This window comes from Polyodon spathula, chromosome 3, assembly GCF_017654505.1.
Source record: "Polyodon spathula isolate WHYD16114869_AA chromosome 3, ASM1765450v1, whole genome shotgun sequence".
Taxonomy (NCBI): Eukaryota; Metazoa; Chordata; class Actinopteri; order Acipenseriformes; family Polyodontidae; genus Polyodon; species Polyodon spathula.
Window position 1 is genome coordinate 23,827,165 of NC_054536.1, and position 22,327 is coordinate 23,849,491.

The following is a 22,327-nucleotide window of genomic DNA, read 5'->3' on the forward strand; positions in this document are numbered from 1 at the left end:
TCTGCAGTAATATTAACCAGAAAAAACAAGTCTTTGAAAATTGTAAAGAAAATGTTGCTAAATAGTTTTTATTAAATGCTATACATACATGCAGGTGTGTGTGTGTGTGTGTCATATATATATATATATATATATATATATATATATATATATATATGTGTGTGTGTGTGTGTGTGTGTGCATGTATGTATAGCTTATTAAGATTGTGTAGCATTTCAGATTTCACGTTTATGTTTGGAGTCACAGACCCATATAAGCACCAATCTTGGGACTACCTTACCAAAGTTAGCATTAGGTAGTTCAAGATCATTTGGAGTCTAGGAACTCAGATTTAAGATCGATGTAAAATGTTTGGTGCATATGTATGTGACTTGAATTACCTGATGTATTTACTTTTTTTTTTGTGCAAACAACTATTAATTCTAATATTAGTAGCACAACAGGTCACTGCTTAAATAAGAGGATTGTATTTTGCTTGAGCACTGATATGACATTTTAGCTCAGGAAGATAATGCTTCTAACACATATTTTGTTATCCTAAACTCATCCCACTTGATCTGTAAACAGCCAAATGGTTATTACATTCATCTTTCCCCTAGATCTCTGACTAATTAAACTAAAAAAAAAAAAAAAAAAGTTTGTGAAATCTGAAGGGGTGTCCAATAATGAAAACCAAACTTCAACATCAAATGTTTCTTAAAAATAAATTAGATTAACAGCATACACTCTTGTGTAAAAAATGAAAAACATATAACAGACATAGTCATTACTTTTGATGGCCAGTAAAGATACTTACAGGTATAATATACAGAATTCTAATCAACCAATACAATGCATGTTATTGTCTAGATCCAGATTAATAATGGATACTGACTAACAAAGCTGAAAAGTACATGCACTCACTGAGTAAAGATAAAAGGGCTTGCGCTGTCTGCCACTACTCCTGGTACGAACAGAAAAGACAAACTGCCAGAAAGATGCCTTGGGCTTTCATTATACTCATAACATTATCAGAGGAAACTTCTCAGCTCAGAGCCCAGCACCTTTTCCTTGCATTCTGCTTGCTGAACTGTTTCAGCTCTTAGTCTGAATCTGAGCTGTTGCTCGATTTGGAGGACTTGTGCTTTTGTTTCTTCTTCCTTTTTTTCTTCTCTTTTTTCTTTTTTTTCTTTTTCTTTTTTTTCTTTTTGTGTTTGCCCGAGTCTGAAGAACTGGAACTACTGCACTTCGAGTCTGAGGTGGTGTCATCCAGCAGCTGCTGTAACTGCTGTATCCTGCAAAGAGGAAAACATTTCACAATGAGCCTCTACATTTGAGTTTCAGGAACAATGCAATTACATACATGCATGAAACCAAATACGATTTGTTAGTAAAGCTGCCAAATATTATATAAATCATGTACTTTTATAAAATAATAAAATAAAAAAGAAGTGACCCAAATATTTGTTTCAAGCCTTACTTTCTTGCACTGCCTTGGTAATTTCACCTGGAGAAACCAATTGCTTCCCATACTGACTGACAAACTTTGCAGCCAGTAACATAATTTTACTCTAAAGACACTGCTGAGGTGACATGACAGAGGAAATTAAACAGTAAGAGTACCTTTAAAAGGTACAATATGCATTTATTACAATGCAAATACCTGTGTGATACTGTACATGTTTCTTTCAAAACTGCACAAAAGACCTATATAGCATACTGAAGTGTATTTATTATATTTGTTTTTGTCATGGCCACAAACTGCAATTAATTCTCCATCACTGTGTTACAACTGTACTGGTATGTTCCACTTATCACTGACAGGAGTTATGTACCCAGCCTGACTGCACCCAGCTCTAGTTTAGTCTGCAGCAACCTCTCAATGCTATGGTGAACTGTGCTCTTTATTTTCATTAGGTTTGGAAATACATTGGTCATCTGCAGACCTTTTTTCAGCTCCTACCTTACAACACTTTTCAGTTAATCCCCATTAAAGTCCCCTCCCCCCAAAAAATACACATATACATTTCCCCATTTAGTTTCACAAAAAATTCTGAAAGTAGAGGAGATACCTGGTTTCCTTTTCAAAGCGCCTGTTTTCTCTAATTAGGTCATACATTGGGTCTTCGTGTGCCTAGAAAAATATAAATTGTCAAATATTCTTGTACAAAAATAAAATGCAATTCATAAAGAAACATATCCCCAACATGTTCAACCAGTGCATTCCTTTTTAATTAATGATGTTGAATGATGAAGAAAGGTTTTAATATTTTACCAGAATTACATTTGTGTGATGTTGTTTGTGTGAAAACATATTATTAAAAGTGAATTTTGAGAATGATATACAAATGTTTGTTAAAACATACTTACAACTCGGAACTGTTCCAATTTTTGATTTCCTTTGATAAAAAATGGACATTCCCGGTCCCCTGTCCTATGGCCATAGCGCTTACACCTCCAGCCTGAAATAAAGTGAGATACTCACTTGTTAACTGTATTACACAGTCGACGCCTCTTTATCTGGACGCCTCGGAGAAGTAAAAATATCCTGAATAAGCGGCTGTCTCAATTAAGAAGCATTAGAGACGAAGTTGGTCACACTTTGTTTCTAAATGAAAAGAAAACAAATAAAATCACATCACACTATAATTAAATGTTAAATACATAATTTACAATACAAGTCAATTGTTTTAGTTTTATTCCGAAACAAAATTAATCACTGTTGTTCTATATGAAATGAAAAAGAATGAAATTACATCTTATTACAATGCGAGGCACCTGCGATGTTGACACGGCAACTTTCTTAGCAACAGCAGCCTGAGAATCCACAGGAGACTCGGCTCCTTCAAGAGTTCAACCTGGTTTACGCAAGTCACAGCGTAATCACGTACTCGCTGCATTGTGCTATGGGAAAAGTGATCTCCATTCGCCATTTTTAAATTTTAATTCTCCCAGAACCTGAGTTGAGCCGGGAGCACTTTAAACGGAAAAATAAACTCGTCTTACCTTAAATATATAATACGACAAAGAAGTTGAATAATGTATTGTCTTTCGTTGACTGTATCTGGTTGCACCTTTATGTTCTACATTCTTTATCATTATTGTTTTTTACTATGGTAAAAATTACCGTGCTTATGTAGGCACGCTGCGATTTGACTGGTGAAAGATAATGTAGGTTTATTGGAGTTCACAAAAAAATAAATGTAACCTTTTCACTTCCTTATTAGCTTAATTATTGAGCCTTTTGTTTCATTTAAATTGTTTTCAGGGCATTCTAGTAATGCACGTCTATTTTAGCTTTTCGTTGTTTTTTTCTTGGTGCATATGCTCTCTCTCTCTCCATATAACCTTATTTATAATACAATAATATGACAAAAAATAGACTGAATGACAATACCTGAAAACAATCTTAATATTTAATAAAGCAGCTGCCGCAAATATAGTAGTTGGCGGTGCATTGTGCCGATCGCTGGCTTATTTTAAAAACCCTACATTCGTCACTATTTTTGCTTTGAAAACAATCAAATCTTTTTTGCTGTCAGTTTAATGTTTTAGCCTCTCGAAGTTCTTAACACAGAAAACCTGCACCTTCAACTCTCTGACTGGTTAAATGTTGTGTCAAGATGTCATGTGGTTCCAATATTTTTTTTTTCACCCAAAAACAGGTAAGCAATCTACTCTGCAAGAAGCACCATCAATCATTATTGTTAAAGGCACCTTAGCATCTGCAAGATGGGCGGATCAGTTTTTTTTTTTTTCAGCTGGGCGGCAACACCCATACTGCATGCAAACGGATCAGGGAGTGGTTAACATGTAGAAAACAGAAAGTACTGATGAGAGGAGAAACCTCAAAATGAAGCAAGGAAACTAGTGGAGTACCACAGGGTTCGTATTAGGTTGTCTGCTATTCCTAATCTACATTAATGTTTTACATTTTGGTATAGTAAGCAAACTTGTTAAATTTGCAGACGATACAAAAATAGGTGTGGCAAACACTTATGCAGCAACAAAGGTAATCTGAAATGATCTAGACCGCATTCAGAACTGGGCAGACACATGGCAAATTGCATTTAATATAGAAAAGTGTAAGATGTTGTGCATTATAAATACCATATGGGAGATACTGAAATTGAAGAAATAATCTATGAAAAAGACTTAAGAGTTTATGTTGACTCAGAAATCTCTTCATCTAGACAATGTGATTCAAGCATTGAAAATTCTAAAACGTATTGACAATGTCGACCCAAGGGATTTGTTCGACCTGAAAATAGAACACTCATAGCGATCCAGTCGATGACGTGTCAGATGTCAAAGTGGATATGAGAATGGCAGTGATGAAGCCAATTTACTTGAAAATATTAAAAGTACAGCGGACATTTCCACCAAAGGATTTATACAATCTGGAATAGATTTGATGTTATCAGAAACCCAGAGGCACTGTAAACTGTGCCTGCTACTGTAGTTGGGCTTTTTTTTATTTAATTTTTTTACAGGAGTTTAATTAACAGCTTAACTTGTTAGAGTCAGGAACACAATGGTGTTATTGTCAATACGTTGTAGATACTACTATTACTAAAGACACCCATCGTGCAGGTATTGTAAAGTCCATAAACAAAACAAAAGGTTAAAATAAATGATTTCTGCACTACAAAACTGAGCTGACTTCACCAGTACTTGCTAGTCTATTAACCAGTATGCAATTATTTCGAAGCAAATTAAAACATTTTCGTTTCGGCTTTATATTGGGTTTTTCTGGGGTTTTTTTAACACTTAGTTTTATTAATTTTCCAATTTTTGGAATTTCCAATTATTATTCAACCTGGCTCACCACTGCAACCCCCAAACTAACTCGGGTGAGATGAAGACGAGCACTTGCGTCCTTCGAAACAAGTGCTGTCAGCCGTCTGCTTTTTTTCACTCTGCAAGCCCACCGTGCAGTTCCAAATTGCATACATGCAGGATTGCAGGTGCCCGGCTAGCCACTGGGGTCGCTGGGCAGCACTTGGCCAATTGTGCATCACCACCTGGGAACTCCCTTGGAGTACCTTTACCGAATGTGCCACTTGGGAGCCCACGGCTTTAAAAGGCTTGTTAAAGTCTTCACACAGGGCAATACAGTCCTACAATTACATGATACTGTGATCATTCTAATGTGTTATGTTGTGAACCACAGCTAAATTTTAAAACTGAGACATAGCAAATGCTTATCGTAAAAGGTTACCACTTAAAATTAAGGGCAACATAAGAACTATAAACTGTAACTGATTAGGTCTTCTCTGTTGTTCTCCAAGTTGCTGCAGTGACATTGTAGGTGCTATAACAAGTTACTATAAATTTAGATACTGTTTTAGCAGACACATTTCATTATGTAAACATTTATTTGCTTGTTTTTGGAATTAAAAGTTTAAATGCAAAACTGCGTTGCATTTTTCTTTATGAATATAACATTTTTGATTGACATTTAGAGCCCTAATTCCTCCCAGCCCTAACTCAGACTTCAGGCCAGCCAGAGGTGCGAAATCGGACCAGAGAATTCGAGCTCCAGTCCAAATTGGAACCCAACTTGAGTAATTTAAAAACATAAAAATGGAGGTAGGGAAGGGGTAACTCGTGTGGTTCATGGAAACATGGTATTTTATACCCCACTATGTGCTTCAGTGGAGGTTGTGACATTGTGGGGCACATCTTGCGCAATACTACCTTGTACCTACCTATTACCAGTGCACTGCGGCTACTGCCTTTTTTTCCCACCACTTTGTTGACTGTACTTACACTGCATGACCTTTACTTCTTTGCCAAGAGGCATCCAGAGCCCTTTAGTGGGCGCATGGGCCAGAAATTCCCGTGCATCTTGGTTGCCTGGAGAGTCGGGTATACAGTCCTCAGGTTTGTCATCGTCCTCCTGCAAAAAGAAACAAAACAAAATCCTTAGAACATTTGCCAGTACAGAAGTACTGCCCATACGGATTGTCCACAATAGCCTGCAAGTATTTCTCTGCTCTCTTAATTTTCTTTTTTTGTGTAACACTACTCCTTGTACATTTTCTTCCAGCAAGCTAAAAACGAAGGCTTAGTATTTAAAGCATATAGAACATCACATGCCATGACCATGAATACAAAACTTGAGCTGACACAATCACATGACCAACATCCTATTTTAAAATGCCATTAATCTCATCTGACAGACTGGTACCCGAGCGTCCTTATTTCTCAAGATTCTGATACCCCTCAATGTCTGAGGGGTATCTGAATCTTGACAAAGATTTATTTTATGTACACCTTGGCGTTTCCACTATGCCCAATTATTGAGGAAATACTAACCCAGTGGTTAATAATAATTAATACATCTTTATTAGGGGCACTATAGATGAAATATACAAACCTTTATCAGACCAGGAGGGGGCTTCTCATAACTGAAAAGAAAAAAAAAAGGCCAGTAAACGGATTAGTCATACACTGAATGATGTGACCATTTAATACTGGAATAAAAGCCATCTTCTTGTGTGTGTGTGTGTGTGTGTATATATATATATATATATATATATATATATATATATATATATAAAAAGTGTTGAATACAGCATACTGTATAGAAAATTGATTAAAAGAAATTCCACCAAACTATGCATTTTGTTCATTGGGCCAGGTGGCATTCAGATAACTTACGTTAGTTCCATTACATTTGTTTGTAATACGTTAGTATTACATTGTTTGTAATAACATAAGACCTATTGTTGGATAAAAATGTGGACTCTGCTTTTTGTTCCGAAAAACAAAGGCTGTAATAAAAACTTATAAGAATACATGTTTCAACAAATATAGATTTTTAATAAAATATAATATGGATATATATAATATAATTATATTTCATATTATATATATATATATATATAGCCCTATATATATATTATATCATGATATCATTAGTACTTACAAAGATACAAGTAAAAACGTGATAAGAATATATATATTCTATAATATATATATAGTATATATAGATAACACAGTAGTGTGTCACACAAGGGTGCACCAAAAGAGACAGATCACCGAATTACTTAGTTGCGTTGCGTGGAACTGTAGTAGTAGCCTATAATTAATTTATTTTGAGAGAAAAAAAAAAAAAACAACAGCACACTTATGCAGACTCCGCGGTGCTCTTCAATAAACGTGTTCTGAAGTTCAAAGTAATATAGAACCAAAATTTGTTTCCTTACAAGGTCTCGATATGTTTGATTTGCTGTACTTGCTGGTTCAGTTTTTTAGCTTGTTTCTTTACAGCCCTGTCCAGATGCTTTGTATCTTCCTTTTGCCGTTTGAGGTCGGTTCTGTTCTCGTGATCTCTGGATCTTTTTCTCTCAGACATTTTTTATTTGATTGTGTTTGGCGCTTCACTAAAATTTCACATTTACACTTCAAACTTGTAATGTAGTTAAGTCAAATAATGTTATACACGAAGACTCGCCACCACTTTGACCCACTGTTTATTAAAGGCCGACACTTCCTGTTCTGTTGAGCTTCTACAAATTAGTAATGCGCCACCTGTAGGTCAGGAAGAACAACGAAACACTATACCTGCTTTGCTGCTCATAAACAGAAGTGCTGCGATTCACAACAGAAGTACCGAGTTGCTGGGAACCAATAGGTTAAAATACAATATGGTTATATTTTTCCATGCTAGATGGTGGGGGTACAAAACTATATGGTCCTGGGTGAGATACTATTGTTCTTACAAATGTTGCAACAAGGCATACACGCACCCAACTCTAGGTCAATCTTTGGCTGAACATTAATGCACAAATTAAAAATAAATAATAAACTGAGCTAAAAGTACGTTTTGTTTCTTTATTACCTAAATAAACACTGTACTTTATTTTGTCTTTCTTAAAACGTTTGTAAGAGTTACTTGTTTCCTCTTTTAGTGTACTTATGTGCATATGAAGAGGGTAACTGTTTTTAAACCCTGAGGGGTTGAGCAGTACAGGATCAAAGAAGATTTAATGACTGGAATCTGTGCAGGAAACGATAACACCAAACTAGGGTGATTATAGTCGTGGCTCTTTGCAAGATGTTAAATTATTTTAATTTAAAATACCTGTTTATATCTTATTTACATAAACATACCTGTATATAGAAAATTGTTTTAATCCACATTAACTTGTATGGTAAGATGCTAGCAAGTTAACAACTCTCTTTTTAATTACAATAAAACTCAGACAGTGTCATAAAGCACTCTAGCACATCAAAGATTCACAGTTTCATAATGTTATTTATTTTTAAGCCATGATACTACAAATTTGCACATTGTATTCAGATACATTTTATCCAAAATGTGTTAAAAACTAATTGTATCAGAGCTTTTAGTACAGAACCATTAGTTTCACCACAATTATGTAACTGGTTAAAATTAACTTTGACAAAGTATTCTAACATTCATTTGAATACAAAGTAAAACAAATGCATATGATCAATAAGAGAACATTTCCACAAACATTTTACAAAATATGGTGGTTTAAACATTTTTTGGTTTATTACATTACATAAAAAAAAAAAAAAACTGGATAAGGATAGATCATTTCCCAAATATACCCAAATTGTTACAAATCCAAAAATATCAGAAATAATTCTTCCTTAAACTTATTTGTATGTGGAAAAAAAAAAGATATATATTTTTATTGTACTTCTTTGGTCACCCAGTAATTTATAACTTACTGTAGTTGTACAACAAATGTCACAAATCAAATCGTAAGTCAAACGACAAACTTAAAAAAAAAAAAAAAAAAAAAACAATTTTTAACCTTTGAAATCAACAGCCACAAAACTGCATCTCTGCAGGACCAGCAAAATAAGTTCACTATTTAAGAATAGCTAAAATCAGCTATGACTTTCTGTCTCACAAGTCTGCAGTTATAACAAATCCAAATAAAATAACTTGTCACTGCTCCATCCTAGAGACTTTCTCTCTTCTTAGAAATACAAGATAACTTAAAATATACCTAGTCTGTAATTCCTGGAACTGCCTGGGAGCTGCCACAAGTTTTAAAAGTTTACTGCTAGAATTAACAAATAAGTACATTATCTATATTGTACATAAACATTTCAAAGGATCTAAGCAGTTCCAGGAAATTATATAATTTTGGATTATAATATGAAATGACTATTTTAACAATAAGGCAAAGCCATGTTCAGCACAACGTCCTTTTAAAAATATAGGATCATATACACAAATGTTTCTGACTGTTTTAAGGAATGTTGGCTAAAGGCTGTTTTCTAAATTCAATTTTGTAGCCAATTAAAGCTTTTTAGAAAGTGTTTTGTTGTTTATTCCAAAATTTCAAAGCCCACAACAAATATTCTTAAAAAAAAAAAAAAAAAAAAAAAAAAAAAAAAAAAAAAAAACACTTTCTAAAATAATTTCTAAAAGACAGCATTTAAAGTACTGTGAATACTGGGATATTGGCCTTTGTTTGAAAAATACATTAATAATAATAGTAATAATAATAATAATAATAATAATAATAATAATAATAATAATAAAATGGCAAGTTACATACCTCTGAACTGAACAAAACTCTTCCTTAACAATTTTTAAATTATCACCTCAGTATTTCAGAAACAAACATGGTTTGTTTTAATGTTTCAATTTCCATCCCCTAGCCCCCTTAAAAAAACAACAGAAAACCATCTCAAGGGACACCCCGAGAGCCCAGCGAAGATTAACGCCCAACAAAAGATAATACGGCAAACGTGCACAGCAATCAATGCAATGAGGTTATTTTGCAATACGTTTGGTATTACATTTGTTGATAGATGACCAGCTCCCTGTATGAATTGAGCATCATGATTTTGCACCCAGCAAATCATTTAACTGAATCCAGGCCAAACATCTTGCCTGCACAGAACTTTAATCTAGCTGTTCAAAGCGAACAGAGGAAGTCTTGAAGACCGCCCTTTTTGCTGCTCTGTTTCTGTTCAAGGTTCAAGAGCCTCTTTAGATGAGAAAAGGGGGATTTCTTGATACCGATGGTCTTAGTATTAGGAGACGGCGTAGCAGGCCTAGATGACGTGGATCTGTCATAAAAAAATAAAATAAATAATCAAACAATTAAAAATGCAACCTTGCTTCATTTTGAGATTTCTCCTCTCATCAGTACTTTCTGTTTTCTACATGTTAACCACTCCCTGATCCACGTGCATGCAATATGGGTGTGAGTGTGTTACTTGATATATATATATATATATATATATATATATATTATTATAATACTGTTTGTGATCACCGGTCCTGGCATGAATCATTGTTGACCAAATTACAAGTTATAATTTGCATTACATTACATATATCACTACTCTACCCATACCCAAGAAAGTGAACATTTTACTTACAGCTTGGCTTTCCAAATGCAAATAAAGTATTTGTATATTGAATAGGACTGTCAATTAATCAGTTAACTTCTGCAATTAACGCATTCATTTTTTTGAAGATTAATTTTTTTAACGCGTGTTAATCGCATTGACGTGTCTTGAGCCTTTCTGCACAGTGCAGTTATTGTTTAAATAGAATGTTAGTCACTGTTTGTTGGTACAATATTTGCAATTTCTAAATTTTTGGCCCTAGTAAATTTTGGTTATGGTCTCAATGGGTACATTTCCTGGTTAAATAAATACATCATTCTTATTATTATTATTAATAACAACAACATATTTAAATTAGATGGATGTAGCAATTGTATCAATTTAATATGCGATTAAAACCGAGAATTAATTACTTAATTTTTTTTAAATCATTTGACAGCTAATATTGAAATATAAAATTACCTTGGGGTCGTGGCAGGACTTTTTCCTTTTGCCCCAGACTTTATGTGAGACACACTTCCTTTTCCAGTGGATTGTGGTGTCCTTGCTGCATCTCTGTGTTTACCAAGACTGTTTGGTGTGTTTGGATTGTGTGAAAATGCAGCTAAGAAGTCTCTTTTGACCCCAATGTGTCTTGAAGTCTTGTTACAGCTGTAACAGGTGACCAACTAGGAGGAAAAACATAAGCAAATTAGTAAAATGAATGCATAATGTAAAAACAAATATTCACCAAAAATGTTGACTTCCTTCCTTCTGCATAGTTAAAAAGACTCTTTGTAAAGTAACAGACTGTAAAAGATTTACAATGTCTAAATAAATTCTGTCAATCCTGAGCCATGTATATAATAACTCATAATGGTTATTAGCTGTGAATTATAAAAACTTAACGATAATTGTAATTGGACCATCTCAGCAAAACCACAGCATGTAATTTACAACTTCTGAGGCTAATTATATCAAAAGACATTACTTTATTATGCATCTGGCTACTAAGATCTTATTGCAACATCTGAAGCATGATTAATTTACAGTACCTCCCATTTCTTTATCATTCCCTTAGATACACTATGCTGGCTTTTGTTAATACAAAGTAATATAGATTACTATTTATATTTATATTTAAAGTTAAAATAAATATTGTGCAAAGAATACCAATAAGAACGACCATGAATGATTCCTGAACACATTGCTGTCCACAAGGGGGCAATACCCATTACTGAACCATTGTAGTTCCAAATTCTAAAGTACTGTACAGATACACTAACTAATGTTTAATTCCATAATAGCTAATGTCATGTTCTTTTCTCCTATCAAAAATCGAAGAACACTAATAACCAATGCATAATCCATGGAAAACAATTTGAAGTATTGTCACATCCTAATATAAATGTTTGACTTAATTTCCAAAAATAAATATAAATATGGGTGCACTATTAAGACTTAACAATTAAGAAACAAATAACAGCAATCGCCATCTCTGTACCCGACCAAACCCAATGCCCTGTTACATCATCTTTCATAAGCACTAAATTCACAGGCACCAACATAAAAAAAAATAAAAATAAACATGAGTCATAAATGTATGTTCTATCCAATTAGGATAATACATACAAGTTATAGTTCAAACAAACTCACCGAAACAAAGGTAGCCATGACTAATATCAGAATGGAAGTCTGAGCTTTTCCTGAGTGGAGCAGATAAAGTTGGTATCAGAACTTTGCTGAAGAGTCTGAGTGAATCCTGCTGCCTGCCTGTCTATTTATATAGTGCAACTTTGCGCCACACAGCAGACAGCCAATCAGCCACCACGTTTGAAGGCCTTGTGGAAAGTTCATTCAACTGCCACGACTGTTTTAGGACCGAATACTATTTCCCCGCTCAAGGCGATAATCTTTAAATGAATCAATTTGAACCAGACAGAGATCTTTACCAGAGTTAACCTGCATATGGATAAACACTGCGCTAATAAATAAAAAATAAGTTTGTAAGATAAGCAGCACATGTTATTGTTACAATTATTTAGACAGGGTTACAACATTGTTTGTGTCAATTGTTATTTTTAGTACATCACCTTTCTACCCATAGATCAATTTATATTGAGAGTGGAAATGCTCCAAGGTTCAGCTGACTACGACCAATCGATGCCGTGCTTATTACAAGTTCCCTTCATAGCCTGATGTACCTCAACGTTGTTCTAATGCAGGGGTACTCTATTAAATGATAAGGCACTGGCCAAACCTTGGGTGGGCCACAGGGTGCTCAAAATGCGAGTACTGGTGGGGGGTTATTTAAATAACTATCCAATCACACTTTACATACAGTAACAGAACGCTGCAACACTACACTTGCACCAATCAACTAATACATGTCAGAAATAACTACTTACAATGTCTCATTGCCATTTAACAATAAAAATAGAAAGCAAATATATTTTCATGACAATATTCAAACGACATCTTGCTAACAAATCCCACTGAAATGCTATTAAAATAGCATGTTAGTCATTTTAATTGTATTAAAACTAGAATATGTTCTGAAAATTACAGCGCAGCCTGCATTCAAGTTAACTAATGAAAGCATGTCAATTATTAATTGCTTTATTTATGTTGTACTAGCATCTTATTATATTATTAAGTACCTGCTTAAAAGTGTAGCACAGTGTCTAAATATGCATGTTCTAATGCCAATGTGTTTAAATGTACATGTAGATAGCAGCGACCTACAGTCATGTGTATCAGCAATTTCAGCTTTAATAATGATGGACAATTGAATTAATAATGGTACCCTGTAGTGAATATTACAATGTCTGCATTTCAACTTCAATATGACCATCAATCATACACAATAAACAGAATTTATTGAGCAGTGCTTATAGCAAGCACTTATCTACAGGTTGATTTAAGTGCAAGACAGTTGTATTTTATATTTTAGTGTTATTTAAACTTTAATCTGAAAGGGACATCATGTATGATAAATACAAGTCTTTTTTTTTTTTTTATCCAGTCCTTTGAAGTATGGACAGTATACATTTTTTGATGAACATATATAAAACATACAGTCTGTGGCAGATGTTATAAGCTGTCAGTCTGCACATATTCCTTAAGGGATCAACGAGTCTAAAATGTATCTAGCGTGCAACGGGAAGCCAGCACATCCCAGGGTTATGAAGAGTGTGAGAGAGATAAATTAACACAAGGGACGTGACTAACAAAACGTATGCAGTATGCTCCTTTATATCAAACTCTTGTGCTACTCTTGAAATATGTGTTGCCATATTAAACTTGTTACTGTTTAACTCATTTACAAAAAAAAAAAAAAAAAGATTGTACACGATTCTCTTAAACAAGATGTTTTTAAAGAACCCACTGGCAGTCTGCTACTTGTCATTTATCAGTTTTTTTTTTTTTTTTGTAAAAGCCTGCAAATGCAGAATATACATTTAACATAGCAACCCTGACACAACTATATAGCCTATATAGGCTGTAGCACTAAAATATCTCCAGGGAGTGACTGAAAACTGTTTTTCACTGCTCTATGAGTCAGATGAACAAAGTTGTGCAAGCTACAATTCAGAGAAAATGCCATGAATCAAAATGGATTGCTAAATATGACCCCTGACATTATTTTTCAATATTTTACCCCCTCTAGGCTCTCCTGCAAACTTTTTGTTTATGTATTTAACATTTTTATTGAAATGCGGAAGCTTATATTGTATAACGAAAACTGATCTCAAAGAAATCAACAGAGACAATTCCAGTTGCTGAGCTTCTGAAAAACTTGTTGGGATCCATATATGAAAGTCCTTTCAATAACAATGCCATGTATGGTATCAAGAAGAAGAAAATCCTTTAATGGGGCATAGGAAAGGGTTTTAGATAACTAGAAATAAGTTTTACAGTACATGAAGCATTCTCTCTATACCGTTTAACAAAAACAAATGTTCCTTTGTTAAAAAGAACACTCTAGGGCTAGTGCTGTAGTTACTGCAGTAGAACAGAGTGATGACATGTTACTGAGAGCATGATCAACGATCAGTAAAACTATATAGTTAAAGCAAAAGGGGAGCTTCACATTCCCTCCAAAGACCCTCTGGATTACACAATAAGAAATATACTTAGCACCTTTGATCTGTCTAGTGTAAGTGTTAACTGCAGCTAGTAACAGAGATGAAAGTGAGAAAAAAAAAAAAAAGCTGAAAACTGAAAGGGATCTGGGACCCACTGCCATGTTGGATTTTTTGCTCAGAAACCCAAATTGTATGAAGTTAAGATTCAGATTACACCTGAAATTAGAATGTATACCAAATAATAAGTGAACTTTATCTTCTGGTTTCACAAACCCAGAGATGCCAATACTTGAGAGCGAACAAAACAGCCCCAGCCAAGCAAACCTGGGTATTTTTATTTTTGACATGCAAGGATGGTAAAATGGGGTCTGTGAAACTTGATGCAAGTATTCCGTCAAATAAAGTATATATATATATATATATATATATATATATATATTAATATATATATATATATATATATATATATATATATATATATATATAGTTGTACGTCTTGAATCAAAGTGAAAAAGCATTCTGTTTCTTTTACTGTTCACTCCAGATCTTAAAAGGAGGGATAAGGAGGGATTCTGGACAGGGAATTACATTTTCAGAGATGTTTCTGGACTAGTAAATAATAATAATAATAATAATAATAATAATAATAATAATAGGTCTGTTTAACTCCATGATAAGAGCAGTACAAATAGCACTAAAGTTAATTAAGTGTAGGAAATGTGTTTTTAAAACTTGATACAACACTTTTAGTAGGCTAGATATTCGTGTATTTAGTATCTTTTAGAGTGATCTGAGGTTAATTCTGAATCAAGCATGCAGAAATAACACATTTTCCACATATTGATCATGCACACTTTGCAGTAATGGATTGTTTCTTTACCCCTAGGAGAATGGAAAGAAGTGAAATAACTGGCGATAGTTGAATGTCAATCAGTTAGCCCAGCGTTTTCAACCTGGGTAAGCAGGACAACATGCAAAAACAAAAATTTTAAAGTAAAAGAAAAAAATTGATTTTTTGATTTTTTTATTATTTTTAAACAGTATTATATATTATCTCTAAACTTCTATGCATAAATATTTTGTTTTTGCTTAGCAGCTCAAAGGTTATAGCCTGACTAAAGTTAGCAACAACCTACACAGATGCGAGACTTCTATTGAGTGGACTTCCACTCTGACATTAGGTGTGGCTGCATTTTAGTAATGGCAATAGTGGCTGGCTGAATTTGCTTTCTATGTTTGATAAGCACATCCAGATCAAAAACTGATACATTTCATACTTGCAAAAGAAAAACGAAAGAAGAAAACACAAGTCTGTAGAAAGTGCAAAGCGACAGAAGGTTATACCGAGTACCTTCAGATAATATTTATGTTATCTGTAATAAAAAAAAAAGTTTATCATTAGTTATTACAAGTGTATCTTGAGGTTAATGTTTCTGATGTTGTAATCATTTTAAATGGCACCCAATTATGCTGAGATAAGAAATAAATGGTAAGGGTAGAGACAGAAACGGAAGTTAGAATGAGAAGTTGTTTACAGTTTGAACACCGGTACTGTACTTACTTTAGAAATACTGCATGAATCACTAGTATTTTTGGGGGGACACACCGTAGGTGCATCATATCCGAGGCGTGTTATAAATTCAGTCTTACAGAGAGGGAGTACTGTATCAATATTGATGCTAGCGCTTTTTAAGGCAGCCCTTTCTACTGTAGAATCGATTATTAAGCACTACAATAATGGCTCCAATTTTGCATACAATGTACAATACAAATCAATTATCCTTTTATTATGGCATCGACTACTGTATTGCAAAGCAACGCTTATACTGCGTAACTAACGCAATAATGGATTTGGTTATAAACAAGGGTGAAACAGTTGACAGGTTAGACAAGACGTTAGTGATGTATTCAATGGTACCAGCAAAAAAGAACAAGACATGTCAGTGCAGAGTATTTCTAGTGTGGTCCGTATATCTTACCATTGTGCTAGCTGAGTTCTTATACTTCTGCAAGAGCTTTACTTGCTTGAGGCTGAGTGTCCTACTGGCTGCCTCTCTGTTCAGCACCCTCTGTACTTGCGGTGTTAGTCTTCTTTTCGGTTTGAATCTCACTCTATGGTTTTCAGGAAGGCGGCACTGGAAACAATATGGGCAGACTCTTTCTTCTTTATATTTTGTATCTACAGGAGGGGAGAGAAGTATATAAATGACTCAGATACTGTATTTTATAGCAACTGATCCTACCAAAGAACTTAAAACAGTGATCCAATGAATTAAGAAACTTATAAAAGAGACCGAGTCACTGAAAAGTGCAACATACAGTTGCATAGTATGGAACAACGCCTCCTTATTACGCCAAATTCTCATTACGTTGATCTCAACACTGTCCTTCCTTTTACTCATGGAAAAATGTAACGATGACATACAGTACGTACAGATGAGATAAGCACCAACATATATTTACAGATTCAGATACTCAGTAACTAAGTGGTGTTCCATTAACATGTGTAAATAATTCTCTCCAGGGATATGCCACCTTCTAGGGGATAATAAGATACTGAAAATAATTAAACTTAAAATGCAAAAATTAGTAAAATAGTAAATTGCTGTTATTTTACTTACTCGCTATGGATTGATGTGTCCACCTGAAACCAGACCAAAAAAGGACAGCGTTTTAGAAATTGACCGAGTATTTAAATAGTGAGTTGCACAGAATGGGTCATTGTAAAGGTTATTAAGCTGGCCTACTTTTTTTTTTTTTTTAATATAATATATAAAAGATACCATTTTACAGTAAGCTGCATTTCACAAATACCTGTGGAAAATACAGTATAATTTGTTTACAAATAATGTGTGCCACTTGATTTCCACTATTTGTGTAAAACATTTAAGAGATGTAAACTGATAAGCTGTCTTTTTACACAAAAAATAGTGTACACTACACTAAAAATGACCCCTGGCATTTTCAGCTTGGCAACATTTATGCATACGTGTTGGGGAAAACAGCATGCTTAAATTAACCTTGTGTTCTGCTGTTTACACATCGCAAAACAATAATAGCATTTCCTGTTGTTAGGTTACACTTCAGTTATATCAAGTCAGAGTACAGAGAGTACTGTAAAGTGTATCCAGAATTAAATGCTACAGGATGGAATGGAATGTTATGCTATGCTGACTAAATCAAGGCAGGTATAAATTAATGAATCACCCTCGTCTTTATCAATATAGTTTAAAAGGTGGAATCCATATATAATTCCAGTACAAAGAAAAACTTCACCAAAGTGACGCAGTCAAACCACTCCAAGTTTGTCAAACATTTCTTGTTGCCACTCTATGCGCTACAATAGATAGTGATATGCAGTACTGAGAGGTTTGAGGGTCAGGTGCTCAAACCTCTACTGTAGCTGTCTGAGCCCTGGACTGTGACTCAGGTCTGGGCAATTGTTCTGATACAAATCATACAGAGCACCTATATATTTATTTAAGCATGGCAGAACAGATGAATTATTACCCACATACACAGACATTCCCCATCCTGTAACCCTAGAACATGTTTCAAGTTCTTTAACCTGGGTTAGAAGCTTCTTCTGATCCTTTCTAAAAACCACAGCAAACTGTTTTTAAAAATCACTTGTGGTGGTTTTAGAAATGATCAGAAGCCTTTTCAGAAAAGAATAGTTCCTCCTAAATTTAGAACACAACAGACAGCTTTATGCCAAACATATTTAGCCCAGAAGAAGCAAGTGCTTGCTGCTAAATGCACGAGCTTCACTAAGCTCACCAGAGACAAACGGCACTACTTGGCATAGCACGTGTCATGAAAACTTGCTGCACTGTTACCCCATCTCCGCCATCTGTGGAAATAAATCAACGCAGAATTTCTGGATGCCAAGTGACATGGGCTTAATATACATATTCACAACATCTTGTGAGCTTCATAGGCATTAAACCTGTGCACACACACAAACTGGCAAACGAACAAAAAAGTTTGTATTTACATGTATGCGTAGGAGAATGACAACAGTAAAGGCTAATTCTCACAGCAATATGAACAAAATCTTCAAGTCAGTGAAATAAATTGATACGCTGACAACGGAAGACAGGCTTCAGTATTTGAAAAAGCTGACTATCAAACAGAGAGGTTCTACCAGAACAATATGAATAAAGTGTTGTGAAGATAATTCCAAGCTATACAAAGTATTAACACAATGCTATTTACTGCACGTTTCATAATGCCAGCTAATGTTTAACATACATATTTGCTTACATGTAACTGAAAGTTAGTCAGAGTGAGTCATTTAAAATATTAACTTAGCTTTTAATTGCTGTTTTTGGTATGGCGTAAGCTTTCAAGTTTCAGACTAACAAAGGTTTACTTGGGCATAACATGTCAACCAATTAATGTAGGACAAATTCCGATAGAAACAATCTGTCCACCTTTCTTAATGAGAGAGAAATGTTCATAAAATACCATGGTGTCAGGCACACTGAGATAAATTAACTTTTTCAACCACACTAATATGGTATCGAAATGTGTGTGATATTTGAGGACTTACGTACACATTTTTTCTATGTGTACTTATCAGACCCTTATCAATACACTATAGCAAAAGCAATATTCCTCCTTGTTTGTAATTCAGAGCAAAGAATTGTGTATGTTGTCAAATGTACAGTATTGGTGTTGGGCAAATACATTATGAAATAGTCCTGTACAAATGTTAAAATACAACTTAACAGAATTAATTTTAACATATAATTTAACAGAATGACTTACAAGTGCTTATTAAACAGGATAACCTTTCAGTAAATCACAGTAATAATTTCAATATATCCCTATTCAATTATCAAATGGTTGCATTCAGTTTCGTATATGTGCTAAATCACTGACTTATTCCATAAATATGCCATACTTTCTAAAACTATATAATCACCTACACCGTATATATGATTAGGGAGATTTTGAAATGTTGACTGTGAGGTTGCCTGCTTTGTGGAACTGCTCCTGTATAAGTTATGCAGTGCTTTCATGAGGAACAAAACAAATGCTGTGTTTTCCTGGGCTTTTTTCTTGAAGTTTTCAATAGTAATTTAGAATTACCAGTTATGCTTCAAGGCACATTTTGATAGATAGAGGAAACAGACATAACATTCTCCGAGATCTTTATTTCTGACTGGAGAGGTGGCCTCTGACAATCACACAAAGTATCCACTTGATTACTTTAAATGTGACTAATATTGACCGTTTACAATGGCTGGTGGTACAACAGCTGCAAAGGATAACCTATTGCAAGTCTAATGGAAAGGCAGCAACAGCGAGATTACTTCACGCTGAATAGTGTGTAACTACTATACTATATTTGTTCAGTTTGCAACTACAATGACCCCTCTGACGCTCTGTTCTCTCAGAGCATGTACACAGAATATCTTATGCCATGAACAATGGCATACGATATTATGTCAAGAGAAAACGGTGCGATAACAATCATATAAAGGGGTGTTTCTTTCCTTTAAAAAAAATAAATAAATAAACTCAGTGTGCTGCTTACTGTAGCAATTGTATGTATTACTATTAACGTTGGGTGAGGGAGGGCTTTTAATGTACGACTGACATACAATAAAATAATAAATAATATAATAATAATAATAATAATAATAATAATGAAATCTCGCTATAAAGAGTCGTATATAAACAGCATTGGGTTGATTTCATTACAATTATCCTGTAATCCAAATGTTACTACCCAATAAATGTAGCAAGGAATATCCCTGCTCACTTCACCGACTTGGCAGGATATTAAGACCGGCATTGCACAGCTAGTTGTCTGAGCAATTCCAGCTTTTAGTGCAAACTTAAATGGACACACAGTAATACAAATTCAGCTTTTGGCTAATGGTATTTTTGCACTGTACCAGAAATAAAAATGCCAAAATAAAACCTGTCAAATGACAATTAAAGAACTCTGAAACTTAAGACCAGATGAAACAACTAACAATCGTGTTGCCATCACTTCCACATCAACCATAAAATGAAAAAACTAAACTGTATAAAAAAAATAAACGCCACAAAACAACCACTGTACAGTCTGTACTTGTGATATGCTGACATCTAGCGTACGTTTTAACAAAATATGGAGATTGCTGTAATTCCAACCTAGACTACAGCATGGTAGGTACCCAAAGCATTGCTCGATTTTCATCTCCTTGCTAATACTGTGTATAGTTATTTGAGAAATGTGGACACTTACATAAGAAACCGTGCTTGTTCCGAGCAACTATCTTGAAAATGAAAGGCGGAATTTTTCAAAAACCGTAGTTTTTTCTCTTTTTCTTCTTCAGCCATGCTTGTGGCCCTGCAGAGAAAACAGCAGATGTCTGTTTTTAAACAACAAAACAAAACAAAACAAAAAACCGCTTAGAGTTAGGTCATATATTTTCGTGGTTGACAATGCTCTATAATATTTTAGAGCGGGGGGAAAAAAGAATCATCTATAGAAGTTACTATATAACAGAACCAAACCTACGATCTAAGAAAAAAAAATTATATATATACCCACACTGCTTCACTTTGTTAATGGTGCAAGGAAGCCTGGGATTGAAGTGGTGCAGACCAAATCGAGGCAGAAGTAAGAGCTTGGTACATTTAGAGAGAGTGCATATATGAACATATGTTTTATATACATATATTTCTCTATATAATTCAAGTGTTATTTGTGCACAGCTAATTTTTATACAAATTCTTTTGAATTGAGGTGCTTTGAAAATGAAGATTGTTGTTGTTTACTTAAATTGTGTTGTGATTGAAATAAACTCATATCAGCATTTACACTGCTGTGTGGATTATTTGCCGTGGTTGCTCTCCTCTTACAGCACTCGAAAGAGTATTTCATTAAACATACAGCCGCAGCACATCTCGATCCGTCCATCCTCACCAACAATATAATAACGATATGCAGTTCGTGAACTATTCGTTCTTTTTTGTGAATCGTGGGGTTACCAGCATATCAAACTCATGAAATTATTCAGTCCTTCGGGTTCACTGTAACGAGGAAACTAGGATGTCTTAACTGTCATGTTGGATCCAAGTTTCTCTAATGGTAGTGCATGATGAGGACTCTGTGTGAGCCAAAATGGCGTCAGTTGCTACATACGTAACAGAGATTTTGTTATAATAATACTAACAATATATTGTATTTATAACGCCTTTCAACACAAGTCTGAAGGCGCAAATTACAACAGTTAATTACATCAGAAAGATTAATTATTACAAAAAGCCAAAGTGTAAAAGTAAGTTTCCAAACGTGATTTAAAGACATTGACAGATAGAGAGTCCCTCACTGTTTCAGGCAGATTAAAGCTGACCATTTCAGAAAATCTTATTAGAAACTTTGTATAATTTATAGTTTTATTTAGTCCCGTTTGTATGCTGCTTACATCATAACATTGTTTTACTGGTTGTTTTTTTTTTTTAAAGTTTATTGTAAATCTAGTGTTGTTTGCCAAATATTAAAATAAATCACAACTGAAGTTTGTATATCCAAGTTCTGTATATATATATATATATATATATATATATATATATATATATATATATATATATATATATATACAATGCCTTGCAAAAGTATTCAGACCCCTGACCAATTCTCTCATATTACTGAATTACAAATGATACATTGAAATGTCGTTCTGTTTGATATTTTATTTTAAAACACTTAAACTCAAACTCAATTATTGTAAGGTGACATTGGTTTTATGTTGGGAAATATTTTTAAGAAAAATAAAAAAACTGAAATATCTTGCTTGCATAAGTATTCAACCCCCACACTTTAATATTTGGTAGAGCCACCTTTCGCTGCAATAACAGCTTTAAGTTTTTCGGGGTAAGTATGTACCAGCTTTGCACACAGTGTCGGAGTGATTTTGGCCCAT

The 22,327-nt window shown here is 34.2% G+C and overlaps 2 protein-coding genes across 2 annotated transcripts; both read right to left on the minus strand.

Moving 5' to 3' along the window:
- Positions 1 to 120: 120 nt before the first annotated feature.
- On the minus strand, positions 121 to 7,476 carry rp9 (RP9 pre-mRNA splicing factor). Its single transcript, XM_041244751.1, has 6 exons — positions 7,194 to 7,476; positions 6,362 to 6,392; positions 5,752 to 5,881; positions 2,350 to 2,441; positions 2,052 to 2,113; positions 121 to 1,274 (listed from the first exon to the last, which is right to left on the minus strand). Exons 1-6 carry the CDS (start codon positions 7,340 to 7,342, stop codon positions 1,082 to 1,084), a joined length of 657 nt encoding a protein of 218 aa, XP_041100685.1. The 5' UTR covers positions 7,343 to 7,476; the 3' UTR covers positions 121 to 1,081.
- A 2,045-nt stretch (positions 7,477 to 9,521) lies between these two features.
- c3h18orf21 (chromosome 3 C18orf21 homolog) lies at positions 9,522 to 20,974 on the minus strand. The gene is made up of 5 exons (XM_041244752.1): positions 20,644 to 20,974; positions 17,021 to 17,043; positions 16,379 to 16,578; positions 10,795 to 11,000; positions 9,522 to 10,047 (listed from the first exon to the last, which is right to left on the minus strand). The coding sequence occupies exons 1-5, from the start codon at positions 20,736 to 20,738 to the stop codon at positions 9,894 to 9,896; spliced, it is 678 nt and encodes a 225-aa protein (XP_041100686.1). The 5' UTR covers positions 20,739 to 20,974; the 3' UTR covers positions 9,522 to 9,893.
- Between the last annotated feature and the right edge of the window lie 1,353 nt (positions 20,975 to 22,327).